Genomic DNA, 16,182 nt, shown 5'->3' on the forward strand with positions numbered 1-16,182 from the left:
TTCGTGGCTTGTGCTGTACATATTTACACATATTTGTGGAACTGTATCTACATTGCGGTCCCAAACGTACGGAGTTGGATATATACATAATTGTGCTGCAGTGCAATGTGAACCAGTCAGAATTGCCCTGAGAAAAGTCACAGAATACAAGACTTGGTTGTGTAGTCTCTTTCTTTACTCAGTGACTTACAAATCTGATGAAACTATTCACAGATTCGAAGCAGTGCAGCACTAGACTTATACCTGCATGTTATGTATAGTACTAGACTAGTACTATTTTGTAGCAATACCTAATGTTTAGCTGTACATTGAAGAAACGCTTTGCATTCAAGAAAAAAAAAAGACACACAGAAAAGGGAAGCAGTGGCATATTTTAATTGATCTTCATCGTCCCAATATAAACTGTAATATCACATATCGCCATAGACAGAAGTCATTGATATACACGTAGAGCACACAAGTGTCATCAACAGAGTGACATACATGTACGTTTCATTACTTAACATTAAGTACCACATAAAATCTATATCTGAACCCGTTTCAGCTATATTCAATATGGAGTTCTTTTATTGTGCTTTCTTTGTGGCTGGATTCTTTTCAAACTAAGTTAAAATTTCTGGATGTATTCAACAAACTTGAATAACATTTTTGATGGCATTTAAATGTGGGCAATTATATTGATTTAAGTTGTTTAACTGCAGTTCCGAAACTCCATCATTCTTCAAAACAACAAAATAAAATTATAGAACAGTTATGAGATCCAGCCACAAGAAAACTCCAAAACTCAACAATACAATCATGCTACTGCGATATTTCAAAAGCTAAAACAGCATAGCATAGCATACATTTTTTTCTTCCAAATTTCAACTCTCTAGACATTAAATACACAGCTGGTAATGTTTACACACAAGTTCTCCATACATAATACAGTTTACTGAAAATAATTACCAACATTTTTTGTCGTTTTTCTCTTTTTCATTCCCATATACCATTAAACTGTGCACAACATGAAAATAGATGAAACAAGATGGCCGCCTCCAAAACAAGATGGCCGCCTCCATGGATGGTGGGCTAAAACAGAACAAGTTTTTTTTTTCACAGGCAAACCTGTAACTAACTGGGACCATCCACAGCATAATAGTGGGTACAAAGTGACAGTATATTAGACATGGATTCAACTCAATAACTGTAAAACAAGGACCATACAACCTGTATGTGTATAACAAGCTATCGAATACACAGTACACAGCCATTGAACAACAAAAATTGTGGCTAACTGCATGTAACGTGTACATTTGGAATGTCCCTCACTCTACAATCACAGCCAGTTTGTATTTGCTCTATTTCTTACAGTTTTCGGCCTGTCTCATTCAATGTGCGGGGGTGTCCTTAATGCTGTACAGCACGCACCAGTGTCTAGTTAAGAATTCCAATACACTCTTGACAGTCTTATTTTCTTAACGGACCTTTTTCTTAGATAAACGAAAAGTTGTGTGACCAAGAATCATGGGCAAGACTGAAACAAGGGCTTTCAAAAACAATTTCATCAGATTGGTTGAACATAGGATGTAGGGATTTTCTTCTTACACAACCAGTAGTGTTTGTTTCGTTTCGATGCCTCTAGTCAGAAGCTCTGAAGATGTCTGACAGGCATCGAAATGTAAGATGTCAGCCTATAGCATCGAGCTCTTGCTAGCATTTCAGGCCAATATCCACATGTCAAAATAATGATCCTTTTTTCACAAAAAACATATAATGCAATGGGGCAAGCGATCAAAAGAGTACACTGAAGTCAGACTTGGGTCGATTCGAGGAGCCACCAATATACATGTGTACCAAACTACACATACAAAAGGACTAAAGGAACTGGAGCAATGGATACATCTACTAGCTCGGATTTACCATCAACTCCTAAAACACATAAGCACAACATTATAGGATTGTTTTCTTCTTGCCACGACAGCCACGTAATCAATCCAGCATTCATATAACATTTCTGACATAACTTATACAGTACATTCTATAGTTTGAAAACTGCAAACGCATTACCTTAGTTACATTGTACAAGAGGATTACCAACATTATACACACATATTTCACATAAGGGCAAGGCCTAATCATGGTTTTTGTTTGTCAGCGAGACGTTATAGAGTTTTATTGCAAGTTTCTACATTTTGTATCAGATTTCTCTCTCTCTAATATGTTTATGTTTAAATGGCTATCACCTTCTTATAAGCTGTTTCAGAGTTTAAACTGTATATGTGGGAGGTCAAGAGCAAGAAGGCCCCTAATTTGTTGACAGTTGTTCTCTATCATGCTTGCTTGGTACAACGTACCATGATCAGACGTGTTTTTTTTTTATCTCAGGGGGCCTTAGTCTTATTTTCTACAACGCATCACTCCACAAATGCACAGCTCAAACCATGTAGCAGCTTATTTTAACTGTTCCCTAATAAAAGTGTTGGGATCCCATCTAGCCAGCTTAAAATTGTACAACCACAAAATTTCTCTTGGATTTTTTTTCTTACAGTTTCTGCAAAACATAAATCTTCAGTTTTTCTGCAGTTAGACTTTTTTCAACCCCTCAAAGTTTTATCCGGGAATTCTCATGCAGGGTGGAGCGATTACACTAAGTCTAACTTCACTGTAGAAAGATGGCTGTTTGAAGCTCTGCAGGCCATGCTAGTCTGAAATCTGGTTCAAAAGTGCTCAACCTTCATTCACTGATGAACAGTGCAAGCATTAAAATAAGTAGACCAGTTATTGTCTGCATTTAAAAAACAAACACATAGGCTCCGCTCATGAGATGTTGCCCCCCCAAAAAAAGCGACATGTGCCATTGTGAGCATTAGAGAAAGTTTATCTCTTTAGCAAAAAATGACGAGTTAAAAAAAAGCAAAACTGTGACTGTGAAAGCAAAGGTTGGCCAGGAGTGTCTCAGACAAAGAGGTAGTCTTCTATATGGAGGTACATATTATCAAAGCATGTCAGCAGAACATAATGCGCCTGTGATAAACCTGCAATGTATTGTGTACAGCACTTCAGCAGAACATCTTGTATAAGGTTACATAGTATTCGCATATTTAAGGATGACATCTTGTCTATACATGTAGTTTTCAAGTGTTGTGTTGGAAAAGATATCGTCCGTAACAGGCAAAATTAAGATGCACCGTTGACCAAACAAGCAACAAAAACGGTGAGCAACCTGCTTTCACACAAGTGCAGTACGTTCTGCTGACCAACTACATATAGGTACATACATGTAACTGTAGTGATATTCTGAGTTTTGTAGAGTGCATGAGGTAGCCTATAGCTACATGTAACCCTCGGTGGCTGATAGTGTTCAAGCATTATTATCTGTCTGGAAAACGTACGTGTATGTGTTGTGAGGTATGTAAGCGTAGGTACTCTGGACACACGATACAACAGACAACCTAAGGTTGAGATACAATAAGATTGACCTAGTGACGAACACAGCTGTCCAAAACCTGCAAATGAGTAGATTTGTATGCCTGACTACCGTAACAGAACAAGAAACCAAACAACAAGACACGACTCCTTCATGTTAGCAAATAAAGATGATGAGTGTTGACAGGTTGTACCTATGTGCTTCAGAGACAAGACTTAGTGCGCTCAAAGTTCCTGGTTAAGCCAAAACAAGATACTTTCCAAAATTTCTTTGCCATTGCCCGTGCATGCCAGACTTTCATGTTTTTACACAGCATGTTAACTGAGATATAACTGAGATAAAACTGCTTTTTCTTTGCCTTTCTGGCATCCCTTTTTTTACAGCCAAATCCAGACAACAACAGCCACCCAGGTCTAGATGTTTGAGCTTGGAAGAGTACGAACTAGTCATAATATCGAAAGAGGTGTACTGTTTTATAATACCCAGTCTTGCATCTAAAATGTTGATAACCTCACATTTTTAGGCCCCTGCACACTTTTCTTGTCTAATATACAAAGTTGTTGCTGACTTACTCAAGCAGCAACGTTCCTAAAAAGCTGACAGCCATTTTTGCCACGTATTGCTCTGCTGGGATGAATTACCCAAGCACTTTTAGTGGTAGAACAACATACTTTTATTTCCTTTAGATTTAAGCATTGCTTCTAGTTTCTTTTACCAATTAACAGGCCAGTGGACCTCTCTAAAAGCTAGCCTCCATAGCATGCCAAAAACTTGGGGTTTTGGGGTCTTCAGGGCCTTTTGGATCTTTTTTGTGCTATTTTCTGAATGCATATAGACAACATAGCCGGCCTGGTTGAATTACCTCCGTTTTTAGAACTGAGCAAATCAGAAAACAGCCGAAGACCACCAAACCCCCAGTTCTATAAGCCTGCTACGGAGGCTATCTAAAAGCCAGGTTAGCGCTCAGTGCTAGAATGGGCATCCCTGTTAAATGTACATGTAGGTGTAGTTGTAGTAGGAATGGAAGTTCTCTGCATAACGTACATTTCTGTATTGCGAGGGAACGAATGGACGGGCAAGACCAAAGTTGTTATCTCTTTTCGTCGTCGTGGTTGATTTCGGGGTAAGCAGCTCTTCGGACCTCGTCGATCTTTTTGCACCACTGGAGCGCGTAGCCGTCTGGGTCCTCTAGGTAGTACGTTCGGTTAGGCTGTGGGCGGAAACATATTACTATTCACTAAAAGAAGAGAATTTGCAGGCAAATGCCAAATGTTTCCCTCCCTTTACCACTGGAGTGCGTTGCTGTCCAGTGGTAAAGTTAGGCTGTGGGTGGAAACATTATTGTTCACTAAAAAAACAGGGCATTTGCTGCAGGCAAATATTTCCTTCCCTTTAGAAAAAAAAATGTTTCCTTTTTAAGGGCTGCAAATATAGATTGTTTCTCTTCATACTGTGGTGTTGTGAAATGTTTTACAGTCACTATCATGATGGCTTTCTGAAAGTTTGTATACAGTACACTCACTCAATCATGTAATAACAATATAGTCAAATAATATTGGTATTGACGCCTGGTAGTGACAATCTGTATGATTATTGGTACTGGCACCTTGTAGTGACAAAATAAATATCACAATGACATTGTTAACCTACCTAACAAGATCTGTTTACATTGAAAAAAAATGATGTCTTAAGTATCACACTCACCGTGTGGACAAAGTAAGTCTTGAAATTTTTGGCTTCTGGTCTCAACTCAGGTGACCTGGGAGTGCGAGAATATTGTAATTTAAAACTTTTTTTCTCACAGATACATGTACAATACTTTTTGTTACTTTGAGGTCAGATTTTAGTGGATGCTACCTGAAACGTCTGACCATTTCCAAAATCATATCCAGTTGCTTGAGTAACTTCTTTTTGGCGTATCTTAATTTATTACCTGGATGTCTAACCTTCATATACAAGTTAACTGTATGTTTAGAAGTTTTTCCTTACCAAGGTATCTCTCCCTTCAGCACCATGTTAACAGGATCTACATAGTACAGGTGTGGCCCTTCTGTCAGGAGTAGTTGTCTTCTTCTCGCAAACAGACCCTAGAAAAACATCAAAACACAACTCAGTCAACAATGCCTAACATACTTTGACACTTTAGCTAGCATACAAAACAGTTCATAAGCTACATGTTTAATACAAAACAGTTGTACTGTTGTACAAACCAGTCATTAATTTTAAACAAAATGGATATTAAATGAATTTTACCTTTCTCTTGTCTGTGAGGCCCATCTTCAAGATGATATTACCCTCTACAAAATGGTGCCTGAACAACAAAAATATATCATTATGAGTGCCACTTCAATCCACAAAAAGGAGCTTTCTTCAAATGTATGAAGAATATATGCCAGCTGATATATATTATGCATTTTGAGTTGATTCAGTGCAACAAACAAAGAAATGTTTGGAGTCACCCACCACTTGTTTTCTCGTCTTTGTTTCTGCACGATCCTCTGCCTCTCTTCGTTATCTATGTTGAGTTCTAGTCTGTTGTTGTGCGGCAGGATGCGATACTTCGGCTTCACCACCTTTGGCGTGTTTTCTGCGCTGCTTTTTCTCTCCTGAACGACGTTCTCCATGGCCGATGCTTCCTTCTGTTTCAGCTCGGACGAGATCTCGAGTCCGTGGAGGTCACAGAATATTGACATGTCATCCAGTCGCTTGTCAAACTCCTTGGCACTCTGTAGTATGGAGGGGAGTACATGTGTTAAAAATGCCACCTGGCAGAAAGTTTAAGAACTGCAGGGGGTTTGTTTGTGCTCGGACGAGATCTCGAGCCCGTGGAGGTCACAGAATATTGACATGTCATCCAGCCGCTTGTCAAACTCCTTGGCACTCTGTAGTATGGAGGGGAGTAAATGTGTTAAAAATGCCACCTGGTAGAATGTTTAACTTTAAGAACTGCAACAAACATATAAAATATCAGGCAATGCAAAGCAAATGCAGTTCAATGTTTACCTTCACACATGGTCTAGCCTTAAAAAGCACTGCTCTGTTTATTCTTACTCAAACACATTCCTGACCAAGTAACCCATCCCTTGCTACATCATGTAACCCAACACCACAGGCTGTCTGCTACAACACTAGTTACCATGGTGACAGCTGTCTGGTCCAGGTCATTGACCTTATGAGCAAAACAGTATGTTTTCCTTCTGCAAAGGTAAACATAAAAATAAAGAGACTTACGACAAAGTCACTGCGCAGGTCCTGTGCGTCTGGGGAGTTAGCTGGCAGGTAGGGGAGCAGTCGAGGGGGGGTCCGGTGGGGCAGGGTGTCCCACTCTATCCCCTCCACAAACAGGTGGCCCTTCAGGCTGGGGTAGCCGCCTCGCTCCTCGCAACCCAGCCGCTCTGTCGGCTCCAAAATCTGGTACAAAACATTTCATTTCATTTATTACTAAATAGGGCTGGAAATACTGGGTGCATGTGCACCTTAGTGCACCCAAATGTGCAGCTGTGTACCAAAATTTTTTCAGTTAATTGGTGTGCCTGGTAAGTGCACTCAAATATTTTTTGTAGGTTTACGTATGTAAATGATGTTAGTACGTTCGGAAATGCATAGTCAACAGTAAAAACTAGCTTAAGTGCACTGTGAACCAAGTACATTGTAACAGTGCACTGTGAACCATGTAACACCTTTAGTGCACTATGCACCAAGTAACATCTAGTGTCAGTGCACAGTAAACCAGTCAGAATTGCCCTGATGAAGATGACAGACGGTCATCAAAACGTCGGCTTGTAAAAAGAAATGCTTGTGATCAAAGAACTTTGCTATTCATTCGTTTACCAACCTGATGAAATTATTTACGGACTTACCAGTAGCTTTTTCACCAAGTCTTGAGCCTTAGAGTTGAAGCCATCAGGAAAGTCATACTCTAGCTTCTGAATCTTTTGGAATATTAGGTACTCATTCCTGTAAAAAAATGACATGACAAAAATGTAAAAAATGACCTCCACAATAAGTAAAAATTAAAAAAGTAGCTCATTGAGTATAGAGACTCTTTTTACACAACCAAGTCTTTTATTCAGCTGACGTCTCTTTACTCAGTGACTTACCAACCTGATGAAAGTATTCACAGAAAGTAGCTCACTGGTTGAAGTTTGTTACCTGTAAATTTACTTAATTCTATAGCAAAAATATATAATACATTTATTAGCTTTCTGAGATGTACTTCCATTGTGCCACAGGTAATAATGTACTAGTACTAACATACGACAGTACCTTAAACTCTAAAGATGATAGTTTCTTAAATGACTGATAAAATTTCTTTCTTAAAACACAGTAGCCTTACCCAGCGCGAAATGGTGGCAGCCCTGACACCATCTGGTAGATAATACAGCCCAATGCCCACAGGTCTGAGCTGTAAAGGGGAACATACACAATCAATGAAACAAGGCAATATACAGTACTTTGAAGATATTTTGAAGTGGAAAAATAGGGTCAACTATTGGGGTGGTCTTACAACAATTGACAACAGTAGGCAATAGACAACACTAGGCCAAAACAGGAGCTTGCCTTTTACACCAATAAAGTACTAAACTTTTCATACAAAAGAAAGGTTCCTATTCTGAGGTGTTACCAAAAAATCAGGACAATTTCTACTTGATCACCCTAGACAGAGAAAGAAGCTTAAACCTTTCTAAAGCAACTTTACACTAATCAAGACTTAGTACTTTAATACAAAAAAGGCTCCTATTCTGTTACAAAAAAATCAGGGCAAGTTCTACTTGACTTAACCCTAGACGAAGAACGAAGCTTACCTTCTACAAGCAGCTTTTATACTTTTTTTACAATCTAAAATTTGGATACACAAAAGGCTCTACTCCTGAACAGTTGCCAAAAATCAGCATAACCATACATGTAGGCAGAGGAAGAGGCTTACCTTTTGCAAGCAGCTTTGTTTGTGAGCAGCTCAGGCGAAACATACTGTGCAGTTCCTACAAAAGAGTTGGCCCGCGCTGTGGGTAGGAATGAAAATAGGTTTATAAAATGTGCATTTCTTGGATCATTCAGTCATGGATATTAAAGTTGTATTCTGGCAGTTCTATGTAAAACTTTTCAACTGATATAAACAAATTAAGAACTCAGTTTCAGACTTCCAGCAAGCACTTTGGGCTTTCATTACCTTCTAGTTTACAGAAGAACAGAGCAAAAACAATATGTTTTCCTTCTACAAAGGTAAACATAATAAATTTACATGTACATGTACTTTTCTTTTACACAACCAAGATTTCTCACCTAAGTGCTGACGTTTCAGTGAGAAATCTTGTGTAAAAGAAAACTACTGTAACCTATACTTTACCAACCTGACAAAACTATTTTCGGATATAAATTAAAGATTGTCAACTCCCTTACCTTGGTTGTTACCAGGGTCTAGAATCTTAGCTGTTCCAAAGTCTGTGATCTGAATGTGCATGTGCTCATCCAGCAAGATGTTCTCTGGTTTCAAGTCCCTATACACAAAAAAATGTAACTCATAAGTCTTGTGCAAGTGTATGCATAGAATATGGAAATCATCTCATGACAAGAAATGGTGGATTTTTAGAATGCAGGGAACTAGGGAGAAATGGTGATGGAATCATCCAGTTTGCCATTAATTTCGACAGCATGACTTTGTGTAATGAATGTCTTTGGGTCAACAGGGCAGTATATTGTAAAACGGATGAAATTTCGCTGCAGTTTTCTGTAAAGGAAGACCACTGGTCTTGTCTAAGAAGACCATGGTCCCTGGGTGGTTGTCTCAGACAAGTTTAACCATTACTGTATCTTTTTTTTTTTATTGGTGACATTTGCTGTGCCCAAGACCCACAGGACATAGGCAAATGGCAAGCTGTCATCAAGCCCCAGGATCAGTGTGCAAGCACCTCAAACCCTCGGAACATGGGGAACAACAGACACTAAACCGGATACAGAGAGAGAGAGATTCCCCAAGGTTGGAGCCATTTCTGTTTTTTTTTTTTTAAAGTAAATGGTGATTTACATCATTCACCCGGATGGAGGCCTGGCGAACCCTGTCTGTATGAGCCAAAATCTTGGAGAGGAGATAGGCGCCATCAAGATTATAAGCCTACAGAAACATCATGGCGCAAGTCCAGACATGCTGCTGGCTGCCATGATGCCCCTACGACTGCTCACGGTTATGGCTCTTACAAAGTTACATACATACATACATACAAAAGCTACCAGTCTAATCATAACCACCTGTGAATGATCCCCAGTCCGTGCAGATGTTCCAAAGCCAGGATAATTTCAGCCGTGTAAAATCTGGTGCACTCCTCATCGAAGGAACTACACTGTGTCTTAACATTACAAACTTCTACTCTAGGGTTGGATCCATTTTCTACATGCATTTCTGTAAAAGCTACAAGCCTAATTATAACCACCTGTGAATGATGCCCAGTCCATGCAGATGCTCCAATGCCAGGATGATTTCAGCCGTGTAAAATCTGGTGCACTCCTCGTCGAAGGAGCTACACTGTGTCCTAACATTACAAACTTCTACTCTAGGGTTGGAGCCATTTTCTACATGAATTTCTGTAAAAGCTGCAAGTCAAATTATAACCACCTGTGAATGATGCCCAGTCCGTGCAGATGTTCCAGAGCCAGGATGATTTCAGCTGTGTAAAATCTGGTGCACTCCTCGTCAAAGGAACTACAGCGTGTCTTAACATTACAAACGTCTACTCTAGGGTTGGATCCATTTTCTACATGTATTTCTGTAAAAGCTACAAGCCAAATTGTACTGACCTGTGAATTATCCCCAGTCCGTGCAGATGCTCCAGGGCCAGGATGATTTCAGCTGTGTAAAATCTGGTGCACTCCTCGTCGAAGGAACTACACTGTGTCTTAACATTACAAACTTCTACTCTAGGGTTGGATCCATTTTCTACATATATTTCTGTAAAAGCTACAAGTCAAATTATAATCACCTGTGATATGACCAAAATGGCTAAACGTTCAGGCCAACACTGTGTAAATTTTTGGTCGACTCTATCGGCCATGTTCGCGGTTATCTGGCACATACAACCCTCTGCTGTGTTTTCAACGTCACATCCCAGAAACTGCAGTAGAAGGGTAGAAGTCCCAATTTACTCAGTTTTGGCCTGAACATTTAGCCATTTTGGTCATAATGAAGTATACTAACACAGATGAACCTTCATGCTAATAATCACCTGTGAATGATGCCCAGTCCGTGCAGATGTTCCAGAGCCAGGATAATTTCAGCCGTGTAAAATCTGGTGCACTCCTCGTCAAAGGAACTACACTGTGTCCTAACATTACAAACTTCTACTCTAGGGTTGGAGCCATTCTCTACATGTACTTCTGTAAAAGCCACAAGCCAAATTATAACCACCTGTGGATGATCCCCAGTCCGTGCAGATGTTCCAGAGCCAGGATGATTTCAGCCGTGTAAAATCTGGTGCACTCCTCGTCAAAGGAACCCAGCTTCTGGATATACGGCAACAGCTCACCGTTCTTGGCATAACTTAGACCAAAATCTGTGTTTAGATTGTTAAGGAGCATCTGGGAATGCTCAATATGTAACAGCAGAGTAGTGGAACTCGCTGTCACCAAGTACAGTATACGTAGGGGCATTATCATTAGATAGCTTTAAATAATGTTTAGAGTTACACATTCAAGGGTTAGGTGTGAAAAGTCCTTCGGTGTAGCAAGCTGCTACGTGCCTGCAAAGCTGGTGTGTTATACTGGCTATACAGATACAGAAGCTGGTTTGTTATGCCAAACGGCGGTTATACCGGCTATACAGATACAGAAGCTGGTGTGTTATGCCAAAGGGCAGTTATATAGATACATATACAGATTCTTAAGAATAATCAAGTTGAAACAATTTTGTTTAATTTTGAATCAGCATTGTAGTTATATCAAGCCTGACTTGTGATAACTGAAGAAGGATACACAGCTTCTCAGTATCCTGGAAGGTGAAGTACAGCTTGACAAAGAAGGGATGATTGAGTCTGCTGAGGACGTCTTTCTCCCGCGTCACGTACGGAACCTTCTTTTCTCGGATGATGTGCCTCTTCTCCAGAATCTTAACTGGAACAAAAAAAGGACAAAAGTCAGCAACCTTACATTCTTTGATATTGTGTGTTACTAACTATTTGAGTATTTTTCCATATTTTTCCAAAATAATGTCTTTTACTCAAACTGTAACAACAATCAAATTATCTGCACCAGACAAATTTTACCTGTACCACTCAGAATTTAGGATTACACAGAAGACAGTTCATAAAAGACTGCCATTAATTCTTAACTGATACTTTAGAGACAGTAAGAGCAAATAAAATCCATATACACCTATAAAAATAAAGACTATACAGTACTTACTTGCATATTCCTTTCCTGTATTGACATCCTTTGCCAAAACAACCTGAAACATCAAAGACATATAATATTACTCTCCCAGTAGCAAAGTAAAACAATTTCCTAAAGAAAAAAAACATGGTACAAAACCAGTTCTGAAAATAGAAGGCATTGTGTTTGTTTTTTCTACATAAAAGATACATGTGAGGTAGTTCTGTGATGTTTGCAATTACAGTATACTTGAAAGACTGAATTTCTAATGCCATGGTGGCCTTTTCTTTCTGATACCCCAAGTTGGAACAATAGCTTTCAGATACATGCAGGCTTGATTGAATATACATTATTTTTATATACGCTGTTTGCATCCGATTTCAAAGTCAACATATATGCTGGTTGGCAAAACCTCGGGGAACAAGATCTACATTAATAGATAAATTTGCATGTCTTGTGTGTTTGTTTGCAAATGGCTATAAATACTAGAAACTTTAAAATGTTTTCATATTTTCACTGTGACCATTCAGGGCTCGAAAGACTTTTGTTCCTTTGTTTCTTTTCTGTTAATGTCCACGATCATGATAATGATCATTCTGGCACCCCACAACCCCACATTCTGGCACCACACAACCCCACTTGCACTACCCACACGAAAGAGGTATTTAGTGCTGCACAGGTGCAGCATTGGTGCTGCACATATCTGGCACTTTGAGCATTGATGCTGCATTGATCCAGTTCCCTGGGCAATTGGGCATTGATGCCGCACTGAGGTGTTGACCATTAATCATCATTTATCATTCTGGGCTCCCCATACTCTAGCAATGTATGATCTCCTTCCCCTGACTACAGCCAGTCACACCATATTACTCAGGCATCCAGGCTTTAATTACCGTGACAGGAAATGGCACCAATGCCCACAGGCCCCGCCCCCACCTTTCTGGTCTAGACCCTTGGTTATCCATTTTGTGTATATGAAGGGTCATGTAGGCCTTTGAAGACTAGAGTAGTAGTAGTTTACACCACTTTGAAATTGTGAAAAATAGGGCTATTTTGCTATTTTTGGACCAAAAATGTAAATTTTTGGCTCCTGTGCCCTAATATCAAATCCAAATGACCTGAAATTCAATACGAGGATACCTTGGACATATGTCCAAAGAATTTCATTCAAGCTTTAGACACACGCCACTTTGAAATTGTGTAAAATAGGGCTTTTTGGCTATTTTCTGACAAAAAATGTACATTTTTGACTCTTGTTCCCTAATGTTAAATCCAAATGACCTGAAATTTGTTATGGGGATACCTTGGACACATGTCCAAAGAATGTCATTCACGCTTTCGACATACACCACTTTAAAATTATGTAACATAGGGCTTTTTGGCTATTTTTGACCAATAATGTACATTTTTAGCACCTACATGTATGACCTAATATTAAAACCAAACTATGCTGTCAGGTGATGACTCCAGAGTTGTGAGAAAATTTGAAGATTGAAATCTCTTCACATGGCAAAATATTAAAGGAAAAGCTGTTCCCGGGGTAACCAGTCCCAATGTCATGAAAAACGGGTGTGTAGATTGGGCCTAAGCCTGACTGCACAATACAAGAACTCACTAGTCTAATGCCAAGGTAAATACACCTAGTAGAATACCTAGAATTATCTTCAATCATTATGGAACCTTGTATAGATTATTACCTAACAGCCAAACAAATACTTACATGGTGTTTTAAACTGTAAAAAAGTTACATTTTTAAAGCAGTTTTATCTGCATAAAAAATGTGACCTTTTACAGAACACATTTAAAAAAGTGTTCTATTGGAACATTATCCTCCTGAGGCAGGGGTGCTTGCCTACACTTACAGCAAGGCTAAACTAACGCATTTGCCACCGGATAACTCTGCCATGGGAGAATGGAACATATTAGCACTGTATGATAATGATATATGTTTTTCCAACACAATTCAGACTTACAATGTATGTCTGCCACTTGTTTGTCAGACTAAAGTCAAGGAGAGGGCCTTAGACACTGGAGTAAGCTACAGTAACAGCTTCCCTAACTCCAACTCAAATTGACTAACTTCTCCAAACAAAAATGCCTAACTAGTGGTGGTTCCATATTTATCAGGTGACTCAGTTCCAGACTTATCACATGACAGAACTGTGGCCTGGATATGTACCCTGATGTGTACCATGGCTAAAGGTGGTATGTGGCCTGTACACTGGGCCTATACACTGGCTACATTGTTTCAGCAAGGTTTCAATGTGCTGTACCGGAGGTTATTTCTCTCATACAATGTACAGTAAACCCCGAAGCGCTTGCTAGGTAGACTTACAGGCCATTGTCTACATGTATGTCAGTAGGCTTGGCTGTTTTATTAGTGAATAGCTACAATGTACATTGAGGACATGTGCATGTGGTCCAAATGTAGAGAGAACCAAATGTTGCATTTCCTTGTTGGACAGTCATACCATATATGACCTTGTATGTCCTGGTGATCATATATATTTTTGCTTTGCCTCAACAAGAACAGTCTTTTCCCTAAGTTCCCAGCTAAGTTCCCATGTCCTGTTAGGAATCAAATCCACAACATGCCAACATCTAGGCTAGCCCAGCAGGGGAAGGGGTGATCAAAAGGTCACCCAGGTCAAAAATGTATATAGAGGCACATGGGGAGCTCATCAGTCTGCCTTGTTATCCTAAGTAAATACAGGACCTGGTGGTCCCAAAACAGCTTGTGAGACATCTAGCTACTGGTGTTCCACACTCAGTGGGTGCTAATGACCCAAATCAGAAGGAGGCTTGCTCCCATTGTGTAAGGACACATTTAGCTATAAACAGGGATATGTGAGGGCTCCCAAGTATCAGACAGCTAATCTAGTATGTAATTGAGACCAAAATACATTGTCTGCCTAGTACTAAGTAGTAGTAGGTACTTTTTTGGAGTGATTGCTCAATACTCAGTCTTTCACCAACATACATTTGTTAAATACAAGTATAGTCAAAGTATTACACTGTGCTCTGCTTCCTTCATGAAAAAATGGTACAAATACTGACAGACCTTATGCCACAACTCCCTACATGCTGTCAATCAACTTTTTACAAATCTCCCAATCTGGTGCATGTTTTCTGATTATGCAACTTGCAACCATCTTCTTGTGGACATAGTAACATGCAAACCAAAACTCAGACAACAAAAACCACAAGGAGTATGACACTTTCATTTCTTCCACCTTAATTCTAAGCAACTAGCTGATGTTTGTAACTGTACCATATTTCCTGCCCAATTTGTAGACATTAGTTTGATATACACGTATTCCAAAATAGATCAAGTTGAAGTCGAAGGTTGTAAAGTTCACATGCCCTCATAATCAACATACAAAACAATACCTCCATTTTCATGGAGTTCATAATTGGACATGTAACTTTCTAAAACGTTAGGAACAAAACAGCTTCAAATTAGCGTAGTTGAAAACCATGGTTCCAGTCCAAGAGGACACATGGGGTTAATCCAAAGGTGAAGCATGACTGCTGGATAATTACCGTGACAGAAAATGGCACCAATGCGGCTTTACTCCTTCTAATTGGTTCAAGGCATTGCTGGTTGACAGTTTGGGGACAGAATCTTGGACAGCTATAATTTACCATGAAATTGCCGTGGCAGTCAGCATCAATGCAGCATCAACTAGGCATTAAAGCTTTGAGCATTCATGCAGCACAGAAACACACTTTGGCTTGGGTATGCACTATTTTGAGCTCTGGAGAAGCAACTATGATTATGAACAGCACACATGACTTACTGTGGAGTAGGACCCTTCTCCCAGTATCCTGCCGAACTTGAAGTCAGCAGGAGTCTTCTTCCTGGGCTGTGGGGGTGTGGGAGTGGCGGGACTAGCACCGGCAGCAGCAGGCGTGGGGACGGCCATGTTCCCTGGGCTCTGGGCCGCAGTGGCTCCCTGCAGTTCCTCTGGCTGGGCGCTAGGGGGCACCGACTGGTGGGAGGACGTGCTGCTACTGACAGGGTCCGGATTCGAAGGTATGTCCTGGAGAGGCAAAACAGATATTGTTTATTGGCACATATGTACAACAACATGACATAATCAAATAATAAAAAAAATGGGCAAATATGCCAGGGAGGCCTGAAACCTTAGTACTTTCTTGCAGGCCTTCCCCAAACGAAATAGTTAAATACTATCATATAAATGAATAGATAAATACTTTCATAAAGAATTCTGCACTTTTCTGAGGTTTAATGCCTCAAAACTATGATTAATCCATACAGAAGTTAAGAAAAATTGTGACATAGATGCATTTTTCTAGGCCATCTCCATTTCAATCTGCCTGAGCATGCTCAAGGGAGACATGAACCACAGAGGGCTGCACCTTTTTACAACAGAAAAGAAACTCCAAAGAGC

The 16,182-nt window shown here is 39.8% G+C and overlaps 1 protein-coding gene across 3 annotated transcripts in view; it reads right to left on the bottom strand.

Moving 5' to 3' along the window:
- Window positions 1-352: 352 nt before the first annotated feature.
- Window positions 353-16,182, bottom strand: part of LOC109462798 (3-phosphoinositide-dependent protein kinase 1-like) — a 22,127-nt gene continuing 6,297 nt past the window's right edge. The window contains exons 2-16 of one of the 3 annotated variants that reach the window (XM_019759411.1): window positions 15,568-15,810; window positions 11,801-11,843; window positions 11,372-11,509; window positions 10,872-10,953; window positions 10,627-10,689; window positions 8,810-8,907; window positions 8,337-8,412; window positions 7,746-7,814; window positions 7,270-7,366; window positions 6,641-6,820; window positions 5,873-6,135; window positions 5,663-5,720; window positions 5,399-5,496; window positions 5,114-5,168; window positions 353-4,619 (exon numbers count right to left, since the gene is read on the bottom strand). In XM_019759411.1, coding sequence (XP_019614970.1) covers window positions 4,500-4,619; window positions 5,114-5,168; window positions 5,399-5,496; window positions 5,663-5,720; window positions 5,873-6,135; window positions 6,641-6,820; window positions 7,270-7,366; window positions 7,746-7,814; window positions 8,337-8,412; window positions 8,810-8,907; window positions 10,627-10,689; window positions 10,872-10,953; window positions 11,372-11,509; window positions 11,801-11,843; window positions 15,568-15,810 — 1,683 coding nt within the window. In that variant the 3' untranslated portion in view covers window positions 353-4,499. Of the gene's footprint in view, window positions 4,620-5,113; window positions 5,169-5,398; window positions 5,497-5,662; window positions 5,721-5,872; window positions 6,136-6,225; window positions 6,292-6,640; window positions 6,821-7,269; window positions 7,367-7,745; window positions 7,815-8,336; window positions 8,413-8,809; window positions 8,908-10,626; window positions 10,690-10,808; window positions 10,954-11,371; window positions 11,510-11,800; window positions 11,844-15,567; window positions 15,811-16,182 lie in introns of all 3 variants that reach the window. The other 2 variants (XM_019759410.1, XM_019759409.1) reach the window with 2 other exon arrangements.

Source organism: Branchiostoma belcheri, unplaced genomic scaffold (assembly GCF_001625305.1).
Source record: "Branchiostoma belcheri isolate BF01 breed outbred unplaced genomic scaffold, Haploidv18h27 scaffold12, whole genome shotgun sequence".
Classification (NCBI taxonomy): Eukaryota; Metazoa; Chordata; class Leptocardii; order Amphioxiformes; family Branchiostomatidae; genus Branchiostoma; species Branchiostoma belcheri.